Raw genomic sequence first — 13,733 nt, 5'->3', positions numbered from 1 at the left:
AAAAATATAAAAACCACAGCCATTTAAAAGGATAGCAAGAGAAATATAGCAAGAGAAACTTTTCTGAATGTGTGTTATGTTCTATTATGTAGATCTATTATACAGGCTGAATTTGTCCTGTATAGCTGTATGACTTTGGTATTAAATAGAGTAATGTTTCAAAAGAGATAATTTTAAAAAGATGACGACATATTGGATTACAGTGATGTTTAAAATGAACTCCCCTTTATTAGTATTACAGATGTATTTTATCTTATATTCAGTCATTTAGCCTATTTAGATGGAGAAAAGTAGTCACTCTGCAGTTTGGTATCATTGTGTACACCAAATAAACATGGACCAGAGAAATCAAAGGAAATAGCTACCTGAGGGGATCAGAAAGACAATTATAGACAATATGGTAAAATCAGAACATCACCAAGCAGCTTGATGTTTCAGTGATTACAGTTGCACATGTAAGGCGCATGGGACTGTGACCAACCTCGCTGGATGGGGCTGCCAGAGGAAAATTGACCCTAGACTGAACAGAGGGAGAGTAGCCTGGAATCCAACCTGAATTTATCCTGCCCACAAAATCATTGAAAAGTGTCTATGCCTGTTAAGATGTGTTCAGGCCAATCAAATCATTTGGGCGGGCTTTATATGATGGAGGAAAGATGAGCTGCAGTGTAGCTAGCAGTCATCCATGTCCACAGAGAGCTTGAGTCGATTTGGTTGGCAGAAGAGAGATGGTTAGATTCCGCTATCGCATCTGTTATACAAAATATTGACAGTGCAATAACTTTAAAAGACAGCGATGAAGGCATTTGACATCCTCAAATGTGGGCAGTGTAAATTTGGGCTGGCTTTCAGGCTAGGTTGAAATACGCACCATAATCAAATCCAAATTGCATATTACCAAATTGTAATGATAATTTGAGTCTGGCTACACCCAGCTAGAATGATAGTGCAAATTGGAAGACACAGAGTCAAAGAGAACTTCCAAGGTGAACTCAAGGTGAAGGTACATCAGTGTCACACCATCTGTGTCACACCATCTGTTATTTTTGGACAATAGTGGACTTCTTGAAGAACTCCACTGTTGAAAGGAAAAACATTTTTTTAAGCCAGACTAGAACTGGCTAAAATGCAAAAAGTCACAATCCTTCTGGAGAAAGGTCCTTCGGACTGATGAGACAAAACTGGAGCTTTTCAGTAAGTGACATCAGCTCTATGTTCACAGACCAAAAAAATTAAGACCAAGAAAAGAACACCATACCTGTACCTATTTTGAAAAATTGAGGAGGCTTGGTTATGTTTTGGTGTAGCTTTGCTGCATCTGGGCTGGGGGCCTTGAGACTCTGCAGGCCACAATGAAATCACAAGACTAGAAGGCATCCTGGAGCGAAACATACTGTATATCTCAGTGTCAGAAAACTCAGTCTCAGTCACAGGTCAAGGATTAAGGAACAAACAGTGGACTATTCTGAAGTCCCCTATGAGTCCAGACCTAAATCTCATTGAACATCTGTCTAAACCTGAGATGGCAGGAGTAGTTTGCTCAGGAAGAGTAGGCTACCTGTTGCTACCTGTTGACAGATACAGGAATCTCATTCAGCTACAGAAAGTGTTTGTTGGAAGTTATTGCCTTTAAAGGTTATGCAACAACATATTCTATTGAATGAAGAATCAACATTGTCTAATTTGAATGAAGAATCAACATAATCTAATTTGCATTAAACATGGAATGAGCAATGATGAATGCTGATACTTTTAGCAGTTTCAAATAATTTGAAAGACAGATTGAATTTATCCATAGAAGGGTACCAAAAATTTCAGCCGCGGCTATATTTCAGGGTCTATATGAAGCGGCCATTGCAATTCAATTGCCAAAGGTCTATAAGAAACCACCCTAGAGTATCTCTGAACTCTGGACCTGTCATGGGACTCTTAGAAGAGTATTCAGGGGTGGTATTTGGCTATATTTGTTGCTGAACAGATTAGTGATTTAATCAGGTTGTCCATCTTGTGACCCACAGGTGACAAGTAGAAATGTTTAATCAGGTCAAATAGGTACACAGGGCTTAATTATAGTGTCACGCATGTGTTCAAACGGGCTTTTTATTGTTTTTTTTACCATCAATGATGCAGACATAGAGTTAGATGTCCATAGCAGACCAAACGCTAGAATTCGTCTCAGGCACCGGCGTGTCCTATCAGAGGGAGAGGGGACGGCCTCCCCCTTTCTACCCCCTGAGATCTTCCAGAGGCTGCAGACAGTGGAGAACCCAGACAGAAAGTAAGTCAGAAATCAGTGGTGACTTAAGCAAGTGGTACTCTGTGTACATTTGTGTGTGTCATTGACGCACAGTCCCAATTGTTGGGAAGCACATGAAACCCCCCACATTACATGTGTGTTGATGACTCAATTCTTGTCAGCTTCGTGCGCTAGACAGACACAGGAGCATGTTACGGCCTTGAGGCGACAGGAAATGCTGATCACTGTTTCCTGAATGGCTAAATTGGCTCTCTGAGATGATTAACAGTACAGGCCAAACGTTTGGACACACCTTCTCATTCACTGTGTTTCCTTTATTTGACTATTTACATTGTAGATTCATCAAAACTATTAATGAACACATGTGGAATTATTTACTTAACAAAAAAGTTTGAAATAACTGAACATGTCTGAACATGTCTTATATTCTAGTTTCTTCAAAGTTGCTATTTGTTTTTTAATTTAATACCACATTCAGCAAGCCATAACTTGACAAATATTCATCAGTGGTCTTTTACTATGGTGTAAAGATCACCAATTGAAATATAAAAATGTGAAAATAAATTCTGTTGCAATTAGTTTTGGGTCAGACCTTTGCCTGGACTATTAGCTCCGTTGTGCTATTTATACAAATTAACTATACGTAATTACATTATGCCCTGTTTGCCCATGTTAACAAAAATTTTTAAAAAAACTTATAATACATTTTTTGTTTGTCTTGATGTAAGTAATCAACTCAGTAATTTTCATGGTGATATGTGAAGGTTAATTTTTTTCCCCTATTCACGTGAGAAAAATACTAAATAGGCGCATGAATAGGGTATATTTGGGTCTTTTTCGAAACTTTCCCCTATCGGGATTCTTCGGGGCTTTTTTTCCCTTACACAGGACATATTGAGGATTCAAAATCAGTTAAGTTTGCTTGTGTTGCAATTTGTTCAACCTTGACCCCTATTTTGGCTTAAAATGACTGGACTACATGTGCGTTGATGACTCAATTCTCGTCACATGCTTTGTGCGCTAGACAGACACAGGAGCATGTTACGGCCTTGAGGCGACAGGAAATGCTGATCACTGTTTCCTGAATGGCTAAATTGGCTCTCTGAGATGATTGACAGTACAGGCCAAACGTTTGGACACACCTGCTCATTCACTGTGTTTCCTTTATTTGACTATTTACATTGTAGATTCATCAAAACTATTAATGAACACATGTGGAATTATGTACTTAACAAAAAAGTGTGAAATAACTGAAAACATGTCTTATATTCTAGTTTCTTCAAAGTTGCTATTTGTTTTTTAATTTAATACCACATTCAGCAAGCCATAACTTGACAAATATTCATCAGTGGACCAAATAACTTTGCATTCATTCATAGTTTTGATGCCTTCAGTGAGAATCTACAATGTAAATAGTCATGAAAATAAAGAAAACACATTGAAATGAGAAGGTGTGTCCAAACTTTTGGCCTGTACTGTATATCATTCATGTTGTCAAATTAGTATAGTCTTGATTTAATGTAATAGTTACATTTAACAGCATGCATAGCCTATGGTTAAAAGTCACAAAATACACAAATAATTAATATCTTAAGTGTCTGATATAATGATCCACCTAGTAAATATAGCCTACTTTTGCCTTTGTCGATTTTTCAAATTTTCTTTGTCAAGCTGCACAGAGATATTTTCACTTTTTCATTTATCATTCAGAAGTAGACTAAAGGTGTTCTTTGGCACAAGTAGCATCTAAAACATATTACATCATTGTCACCACACACATTTTTGGGTAGAAGAGATGTTGCTGGCTGTTCTATGCTCGATGTCATTCCCATCTCTGAGCCATTCATCTGTGCCCTGTGGCTATTTTGAAGACGCATAATGATGCTTACTATTTCTGTGGGATATCAGGGAACTCACCCCAATTGAGGAGGCATCTCGTCTGAATGAGAAGTTGAAAGCAAACTATGAGGCTCGAATGGCTAGACTTACTCCTGGACAGGCAACGCAGAAAACATCATTGGTAAGATATTTCACGCTGTGTGTGTTTGCGCGTATTTTGGCCGAGCTGTAGCCTAGTTGCGAACAAAATTGTGTTACAATTTTAAAAGATTGCGGTGGAGGAGGCAAACTATGCGCAGATATTACAACAGTAGACCTAATAAGAGGAAGTTACACATTTCGCGCTATCAATTTCGCAACCACCTAAATATCCCAACCCAGATTGGCAGACCGCGGTAGGCCTATGCCGCCGTTGGCGTACCACTTTTGTGGTCCGCCGTTGGACCACCGTCTCTTTAAATTTAACTTGTCATGAATATTAAGAAAATACACGAAATGATATTAAAATAATGTATGGAGTACAACTGAACAAATTAAAAAGATTTCAGACCAATAGTGGCAAAATAGGCCTAGCCTACTGGCCCTTTTGTCTGCAACCCGCCAGCGGGCCACCAGAGAACCAATGAGCAAAATGGAAGCGGACCGCCAGATCTGCCCCCAGTGGGCCGACAGCCTCTTGCTATGTTGTGGGCGGCTAAATGTGTTTCGTTTTTGCGCATGTCTCATCTTTTGACCAGGTGATCGCTTTCTCGCGGGTCGATTTGTCGGAAGAATGATTAGGCTATGTGAGTGAGTGGCAAGTAACCCAAAGCGTGTTCACTTGGAGTTAGGACACTGTTGTGAGTCAGATTCTAAATGTTAAATGTTTGGAGTGAAGTAAGTTTGGGGGACAGACGCTTGGAAGTTTAGCCTACCAATACGATTTTACATTTACGTTTGAGTGTTGTATTTCGATACAGGCCCCTAATCGACACTGCCTTAATGAATGCACATATTCACCTTTTAGCCAACACAATTTGCCAGTCTGAAATAGAACCCGGAGCCTGTAGAGTTATCTATTTTGTTCGTGTTGCCAAAAATGTTTCACCGACGTCGGGAAAGCAAGATGGACCTCCGGTCTCAATGGAAGAAACTTAAGACATTTCTTAAGGTAGAGGCTGTTTTTTGAATTACTTTATGGTGGTGTGTGTGTGTGTGACAGTAATTCAGTTGGTTCGGTTTATATGACTAGGCCGTCGGTGAAGATGTGACTAATGCTTAATTTGTCAGCAAACTGGAAAATTGTTGTAAATTGTTTGTGTTTACTAATGTTGAGGGTCACTTGTACACTTTGCGCTCAAGGATCAAAGCAGCTAAATTGGCTATTGCGTAAAATCTACAATTCTGAGAACTGACATAGATAAGCCAGCCTCCATGGTATCGGACTTCGGTAAAGTTAGACAGAAATTGGCAGATTCGCAAGATTCGCGTTTTGCTGTTCAATAAATCATAGGAGAAACGTTTTCATTGCATAATAGAGAGCTCTACTATCTAACCGTAGCAAGGTAGACAACAAGCTACAACCCGGTTTATATCCGAGAGAACCGTGTACACCAGGGGTCTCCAACCTTTTTGGGAATGAGGGCTACCTGAAGACCCGAAATCATATGGAGGGCTACTCATTTGAAACAAACATACCCATATTTTTTGCGAGGGTAGTCCTCCTAAATAATAGGCCTATGTGATTTTTACTTTTAAATTAGCATGGGGAATCTAATCCAATTTTTTTTTTTAACAAAAAAACAATATTTTTGTGCAATTAATAATTTGGGTTGTACCCAATTTATACCCACCCACCATTATGAATTCAGGGGTTGTTTAAGTCCTGATTTCAGTGGACAATTCGGTTTTAACATTTCAATAGTAATCGCCCATACCACCCTAACATATGAAAACTCCTTTTAAAGTTATTGCACACCTGAAATCTCTCCATGATCTGACAAAAAAGGTCATGCACAGTCCTGCTCAGTCATGCATGCCACAAAATTTTCAGCGCTATTATACGGCAGTAGCCTACGGAGGAGAAAAGGCCTGTGAGCTAAAGCAATTGTTTTTCAGTCCTTGAACAATCATGCAAGAACCGTATTTGACGAACATGGAATGGCCACAGAACTTTTGCAAAGATATGTTTCCATTGGCTACACCAGACGAGCAAGTGCATGCGAGCAGCGTGTATGCGCTCCGCTTCCGCGAGGGCCTCACTAGCAATATACTACACCAGCTAATTATGGAAAAAAACGGACTCCCCCCCCCCCCCCCCCCCCCCCCTATTTATAATCTATTTTTAATGGTTGACAAATTCAATAGCTTCATTGTCATTGAGCCTAGTGCTTCCAAAATCACAACACACATCTAGGGCCTCACTAGCAACAGACTACACCTGCTATTTAGGGGGAAAAAATTACTTACCCTTTTTATAATATATATTTTTATGGGGGAAAAATTAAATAGCTTCACTGTTATTAAGCCTACGGCTTCCAAAATCATAACACACATCTAGGGCCTCCCAAGCAACATAGGCTACTACAGCAGCTAATTATGGAAAAATGGACTCGCCCTATTTATAATATATTTTTTAATGGGGGTAAAATTCAATAGCTTCATTGTCATTGAGCCTAGTGCTTCCAAAATCACAACACACATCTAGGGCCTCACTAGCAACATACTACACCAGCTAATTATGGAAAAACGGACTCGCCCTATTTATAATATATTTTTATTTGAAAAATGACTATTTGAGTCTTGCACTTCCAAAGTCACTCCAGACATCTAGAGTCTCCCTATCTGCTACACCTACTACTTTGGGAAATTCTTGATCAGCCTGTCTTTCATTAATCTTTATTGAAGAAAAAATCAAGGCAAGCAGCAAGGCCATCCAGGGAGAAAGACAGACCTGGCATGTTAGAGCTGAGCTATCACAATAAAGAGACTGTAGATGTGTGTAGTACAACCGTAGGGAGACCCTTGATGTGTAGAAGGATTGTGGAAGCGCTAGACTCAATAACAGTGAAGCCATTGACATTTTCCTCTGAAATAAATCATGAAAAATAGACAGAGCTAGATCTTGCCATACTACGAGGTGTAGTATGTTCCTAGGGAGACCCTAGATTTGTGGAGTGATTTTTGAGGCACTATATTCAATGAGGGAAGGTATTGAATTTATTCTGCAATACAAAATCATTAAAAATAGACTGAGCATAATTTCCCAAAACAAGCAGGTGTAGTATGTTAATAGGGAGGCCCTATATGTGTGTTGTGATTTTGGAAGCACTAGGCTCAATGAGTGTGAAGCTATTGAATTTTATCCCCAATAAAAATATATTATAAATAGGCTGAGCATAATTTTCCAAAAAAGCAGGTGTAGTCTGTTGCTAGTGAGGCCCTAGATGTGTGTTGTGATTTTGGAAGTACTAGGCTCAATAACAGTGAAGCTATTGAATTTTTTCCCCCATTAAAAACATCATAAATAGGGCGAGTCCATTTTCCCATAATTATCTGCTGTAGCATGTTGCTTGGGAGGCCCTAGATGTGTGTTGTGATTTTGGACAGAGTAGGCTCAATAACAGTGAAGCTATTGAATTTTTCAACCATTAAACATAGATTAAATAGGGTGAGTCTGTTTTTCCATAATTAGCTGGTGTAATATGTTGCTAGTGAGGCCTTAGATGTGTGTTGTGATTTTGGAAGCACTAGGCTCAATGACAGTGAAGCTATTGAATTTTACCCCCAATAAAAATATATTATAAATAGGGAGAGTCCGTTTTTCCCGTAATAAGCCTATTTCACAGTGTCCAGGTGTCTGGCCTCGTTGATGTTAATGATGCCTTAATTGGCAGGGTAAAACGTCTTCCTGCTTTTGTCTTTCCTGTGGATTTTTCTTTTGCTGTCTATATGACTGTGCTGTTCCACAGGAAGTTGATTTACACAGCGGCCCCATCTTGTGAAATGGGCTAATTGCCAGGTGTAGTGTGTTGCTAGGGAAGCACTAGCTGTGTGCTATGATTTTGGAAGCACTAGGCTCAATAACAGTGAAGCTATTTAAATGTATTTGTATCCACTTTCGGTTTTGCACTTTGTAGATGGTCCCTAGATGCTCGGCTGAAAGCAAAATGCTCACAGGGATGCGTTTTATTTATCCACATATGTACACGGTTCTTTCGAATGAAAACCGGGTTGTAGCTTGTTTTCTACCTTACTACGGTTAGATGGAGCTCTCTATTATGCAATGAAAACGTTCTGCCAATTTCTGTCTAACTTTACCGAAGTTTGGATCGGTCAGTAGCCTAGTCCTATATCTGGAATAAACTAGGACACTTTTGTTTGGGGTTGTGGAGTGTAGACTTTTAGGTAGTAGCCTGTCATTTACTGTAGTCTATCGAGATCTGATCACAACACACAGAAAGGCGTTATGTTAGACAAAATAATGGGTGAATTCTGTTTCTCATCTTTTGATTTCATTAAACGTTTTTCTTTTTAAACGCAGACCCTCTCCCTCCAGCGGCAAATGATGGAAAACCTCATCATCGCCAAAGCCAGACAAGATGCTGTATCCTTTATCACGGGATTCGAGAGACGTTGCTGTCTCTCAATACACACTTTAAACACAGGCAAACTTCAACTGTGACATGCTGCCAGCCCTATATTATACAGTGGATTTTGGGATGTTTATTTGTTAGAAAAGCTATGTCTGTTTGGTCTGGCCTTTGTCTTGTAACATGGGTGAAGGGGGTCAGAGAGGAACAGCCTATTTAACTAAATCACCACTGTAGATATCTTTCTCATATGCAGTCTGGCTCATGAAGCAACAGTTTTGTGAGTAAGTGAGCGGTATTAAGTGGGTCTGTGCTTGTCCTGAGAACTCACCTGTAATTCATGAATACACTAGTCAAGACAGTAACAGTTAACAGTTATAGTAAAATAGTTGAATAGTTTCCTCAACTTCACAGCTCCAGAGGAAGATGGAGGAGCGAAGACTGCGGCTTCAGGAGGAGGCCAATAGGTAGACACTCGCCACAAACCTGTAGTATTCTACTAGATATTTTTGTTTTGCTTCACTTCGAGACTTCTTCACTTAGACTAGAGTGATTAGATTAGATTAGATTCAACTTTATTGCCATTAAGCAGAGTTCAGGTACAGAGCCAATGAAATGCAGTTGACATCCAACCAGAAGTGCAAAAGAAGCATTAAATACCAAAGTACAGGTTGAGTACAGTATTCTGTGCAGTTATGTAGACGATAGAGATTAATTATGTACAACAGTGTATATAGTTAGATAAAGGGCTATGTACAGAGTATAAATAGACATTATACAGTGCTGTGCATATGTTAAGAACCCATGCTAAAGTTGACTATGTGGAAATTGCAGTAAATCGCAAAAGACAATTTCTCATGTTGAGCACACAAATGCGTGTGTCGTTTATTTTCATAGGAACAAAACACTGAGAATAAAAATGCCGCTGTCCAGCAACAAAACAGACATGGAGCTATACGTCATCACACATTCATAACATTTAAAGGGACCGCGATCCCTGAACAGTCATACTTACATGAAGTAACTACAGAAAGAACAAAGTGCTGCGTTTAATATGAACGGTTTGTAGAACCACACTTAATAACAAAGGTGAATTTTGCATGTCACAATCACTACAACTAAACCTTTATGGACACAAATTTTCTTAGTGAATGAATCATTCATGAATCCAGGATACTATGCATTCTGATAAAGTTCCCTTGGCCTTTGGAATTAAAATAATTACAATAGCCCCACATAATCACATACACTTCACCACACCTAGAGTTTGGCATGGGGCACTTTCCATAAGATCATCTCAATGCAAATCAAACCAGCTATTAGGCTAACTGAAATAAAACCATGCCAGTCTCTAGGTATGGGTGAAGGGTGGGGCTATTTTCCAAATACACACACAATTTCACACACACACACAACCACACACACACAGGTTTTGCACAGGTTTATGGGGAGGTTATGGAATATAAAAATATATAGTAGTTTTAGGTGTTGGCAGTGTAAGGGCATTGATGAAACGGTGCAGGAGTAAATTAATGTATTGATAAATTAATTACACACACTTTTTTTTTTTTTACCAATGGCACTTGAAATTGCGTCTAGGGCAGGTGTTTTCTAGAGCCTGAATGGCTTTAGAGCTAGCTCTAAAGAGGAGATATTTGGGAACAATTTGTGGAAATATTGTATTGGCTTGTGCACAATGGTCAGAAGGGTTTGAGGATCATGAAAACATGCCCAAAATTCACATTCCACTTAAAGGGAAACTTGGCAGGATTAGCTGTATTTCCCCCTCTGCTGGAGAAATTGTGCATTAGGCTATTTCAAATTGTGGAAAAAGGTAACGATAAAGCACATGGATTTGTTTACAAGTTAGCGAAACGGTTAGCATAAGTTCGGCAGAACAATGTGGATCTTACAAGGTAAGAAACACGATTTAAAACGAGTTTCTTGTTTCTCACTTCTCTTTCCGGGACGGTAGTCTCAATGTTGCAAGGTTGGTTTTCCGCCTGGGGACGCTAGGGGCCGTGGGAAAAGTCCCCATTTTCACCGGAACAGGTCATTTAACCATCCAAATGATTTCTAAACGGGTTTATTACGTTGAAATAGTTGCCAAGTTCCCCTTTAACTCTATAGAACCAAGATCTTAACGTATGTGGTGAAATTCTGAGCTATGGCCATAGAGTTGAATGGAGCAGTCGCTGCCTCTGCTCTGCATAAAAGGGGGATTTTGACCACCCCCCTCGTGCGATCCCGGTTCCCGGAAGTGGCTCCTGATGAAATATCTTGCTCCGCCTATGTATAATCTTTGACTGCACTACCCATGTAGCTGTCAAAACTGCTTGCAGTAAAATGCATTGTACAACAGGTGGTGCTAGCAATCTGTAGTTGTTTTGAGTGGCATTGGGAAACAATCCTGTTTGTATTCACATAGAAATGAGCCATAAACTCTTTAATGGTCCTCCCAGAAAGAGAATGAATTACCATTAAGCCCAGTCCTTTCAGTTTGTCCTTTGGTTTGAAAACAGTCTTGTTTTGTTGTTTGTTAATGGGAGTTTTCTTACAGCTGTTTATTTATGTTTTGTGTGTGTAGGAGGTTTGCTTCGTCCGGCATCATGTCAGCAGAAGACCGGGAACAGCGCTTACTGTATGCTAACATTCTTGAATATGAACAAGATCATGTAAGTCTTTTTTCCGTGTGGTGATGTTACCTTTAGATATGGTGTGCTACAGCTCTCATATTGCTGACATGTTGAAGTGTGCTGTAGTAGGTTAATTCATGTGCGTTGTTTCGCTAAGGACTGGCCAAAGATGTGGAAGGCAAACCTGAAGAAGAATCCGGAAGATCCCGCCTTAGTCTCTGGGCTCGTCAACTACATGCTCAGGTAATGTCTTTAATGTAACAGTTAATGTACAGCTCAAAGAATCATAATATCAAGACTGTTCACTTTTCTTAGAATAAGTTCACAAAATTGTATGTATCTCTTCTCCTCTCCAGCTGCCCTGACCATCCTGTGGTCATGTTGCTCCACCGGCTCCAATACCGCACGTACAACCGTCTCTACCCCATCATCAGCAGGTATGCCCCCCCAAGCCCCATGGCAGGCTATGGAACCCCCATCAAGCCCTCGCGCAGTGCCCATAGCCTGCTGCTGCACCCGGACAGCTCCCACGGTAGCACGCCGGGCGTCGTCCACTCGCTGTCCGACATGTCGCTGTCCGTGTCACTGTCGCACGACCACAGCACACACGACCACAGCTCACACTACGAGGAGACCGACGGCGACGAGCCTCACGGCCACACCGCGCCTGACCGGGAGAACTCCTTCGAGGACCTGGAGCAGTTCCTGACACAGCTGGACTGGGGTCAGAGCACTGACCTGGACTTGACCTCTGACCCCGTGCATGGGGAAGTCGACTCTCAGATCCAGGACCAGGAGGAGCGGGCCCTCAAGGAGCACCTGAAGACCATCGTTAAGGACATCCACAATACAATTGGTGTGTGTGTGTGTTCATGTGTGTGTGTGCACTGAGCACTGTTGCTCATTCTAATTTATCACTGCAGTGACAACTTTCTGCAGAACTTTGTAAATAGTTCATTGTGTAAATAGCACTTTCTTGTTCGTTTTAGATCGACTGTTATCGTTATGTTTGCTGTCATTCGAATGTCTCAACACTGCAAGTGCCAAAGACATATGTGTGGCCAGCATAGAAGAGGCTTTCTTCACACCACTATGGAGTCCCCTTCTCGCATTGTTCAGGTAACGTATAGGAGCTCAGGACGACCTCCATTGAGATCAACTACTGAAGGAAAGTAGAGCTTTTGCCGTACACTTGCTCAGCATTTGTGTTTGAGTGACTAGAAATAAGGTTTCATTCTAAAGGAGCACTTTGAACTAGATAGATAGATAGATAGATAGATAGATACTTTATTGATCCCCGAGGGAAACTATAGTCTTTAGGTCCGACTGAGATCAGAGACGATTATGTATGAACAGACTGAGGTGCTATTGATTTTTTTTTTCAGTGTAAAATAGATATAGTGCCATGGCTTTTGTCAGTTCACAACATCCATACTCATTTTATGAAACTGCAGTCATCATACGCTAACACTAGGTGGAGTTCTTGACTTGTTGTGGGGGAAATCACTAGCAAAGCATTTTTATAACAGTGCTATGGATGTTACATTGCTCTTACTCTTCCTATTTCCATAAAGTGTAATTTATGGTAAGATCCCCATCTCCTTTCTGCTAGTATTTACTGTTATTTGGTGTGCTTAGAGTAGTAGTTTCGCAATGGGGCTGCCAGCAACATTAAAAGTTCTGGGTCTTGTGTTTTGTCTCTGTGTGGCCTACAGAAAGGTGTACCACGAGCGAGAGCTGGCCTTTGAGATCAGCGCCAGGCTATACCGAGACGCGTCACCAGGTGACATTGGAGTCCCATCAAAACTCTTCCACAGTAACCAATCTGTGCTGAATGGTGCCTATGCATATGAGCCAGCAGTGCAGGAACTGAAGATGTTGTGCAGGGACTGCTGTCCCCAGAGGAAACTGGAGTGCATCGGTAAGCTAAGTCTGACTTAAGTCCTCTGGTAAAACCTCATCCCAGGGACAGGAATGATTTGCATATGCTAATGGAAAAGGGTTGGGATATTAGGGTTAGAATCATCATTCCTTAAGTGAGCTCAATGGGCTAGTCTCACGTATATGGATTAAACCTAGTTTTGGAATTAAAAAAACAAAAACAAATCCAATTTCCATTGAAAAAAGCTTTTAGTCTAGGACTAGGCCTAATCCATGTATGAAAAAAAACAGCCTAATATGTCTACTGCTGGGACACTGATTATGGAAAGGATGGGGTTAGTATGGCACCCAGAAAATCTGAACATCCCTATGCTGTACAATGAGTTCACTGTAGATTGGCTAATTGATAGTTGCTAGCAATATCACCTGAAGAAGACTCATTTTGAACTGGGTACTGGAGTTTACCTGCCACCAAAATCCACCAAAATCTCCTAAACTCAGTGGCTCAATTCAGTAACTTGATGGATAACCAGATGACGCCAATAAGGC

The 13,733-nt window shown here is 40.6% G+C and overlaps 1 protein-coding gene across 4 annotated transcripts in view; it reads left to right on the top strand.

Moving 5' to 3' along the window:
• Positions 1-13,733, top strand: part of vps9d1 (VPS9 domain containing 1) — a 44,314-nt gene that overhangs the window by 15,969 nt on the left and 14,612 nt on the right. For all 4 annotated transcript variants that reach the window (XR_006035207.1, XM_042111018.1, XM_042111020.1 and 1 more), the window contains exons 4-12: positions 2,131-2,278; positions 4,166-4,277; positions 8,619-8,681; positions 9,082-9,134; positions 11,255-11,342; positions 11,461-11,546; positions 11,660-12,159; positions 12,293-12,422; positions 13,019-13,224. Coding sequence is in view for 3 of the 4 variants with exons in the window: in XM_042111018.1 (XP_041966952.1) it covers positions 2,131-2,278; positions 4,166-4,277; positions 8,619-8,681; positions 9,082-9,134; positions 11,255-11,342; positions 11,461-11,546; positions 11,660-12,159; positions 12,293-12,422; positions 13,019-13,224 (1,386 nt within the window). In the remaining variant the exon portion in view is untranslated. The remainder of the gene's footprint in view (positions 1-2,130; positions 2,279-4,165; positions 4,278-8,618; positions 8,682-9,081; positions 9,135-11,254; positions 11,343-11,460; positions 11,547-11,659; positions 12,160-12,292; positions 12,423-13,018; positions 13,225-13,733) is intronic.

This window comes from Alosa sapidissima, chromosome 11 (assembly GCF_018492685.1).
Source record: "Alosa sapidissima isolate fAloSap1 chromosome 11, fAloSap1.pri, whole genome shotgun sequence".
Classification (NCBI taxonomy): domain Eukaryota; kingdom Metazoa; phylum Chordata; class Actinopteri; order Clupeiformes; family Clupeidae; genus Alosa; species Alosa sapidissima.
This window is presented reverse-complemented; position numbering and strand designations above follow the sequence as displayed.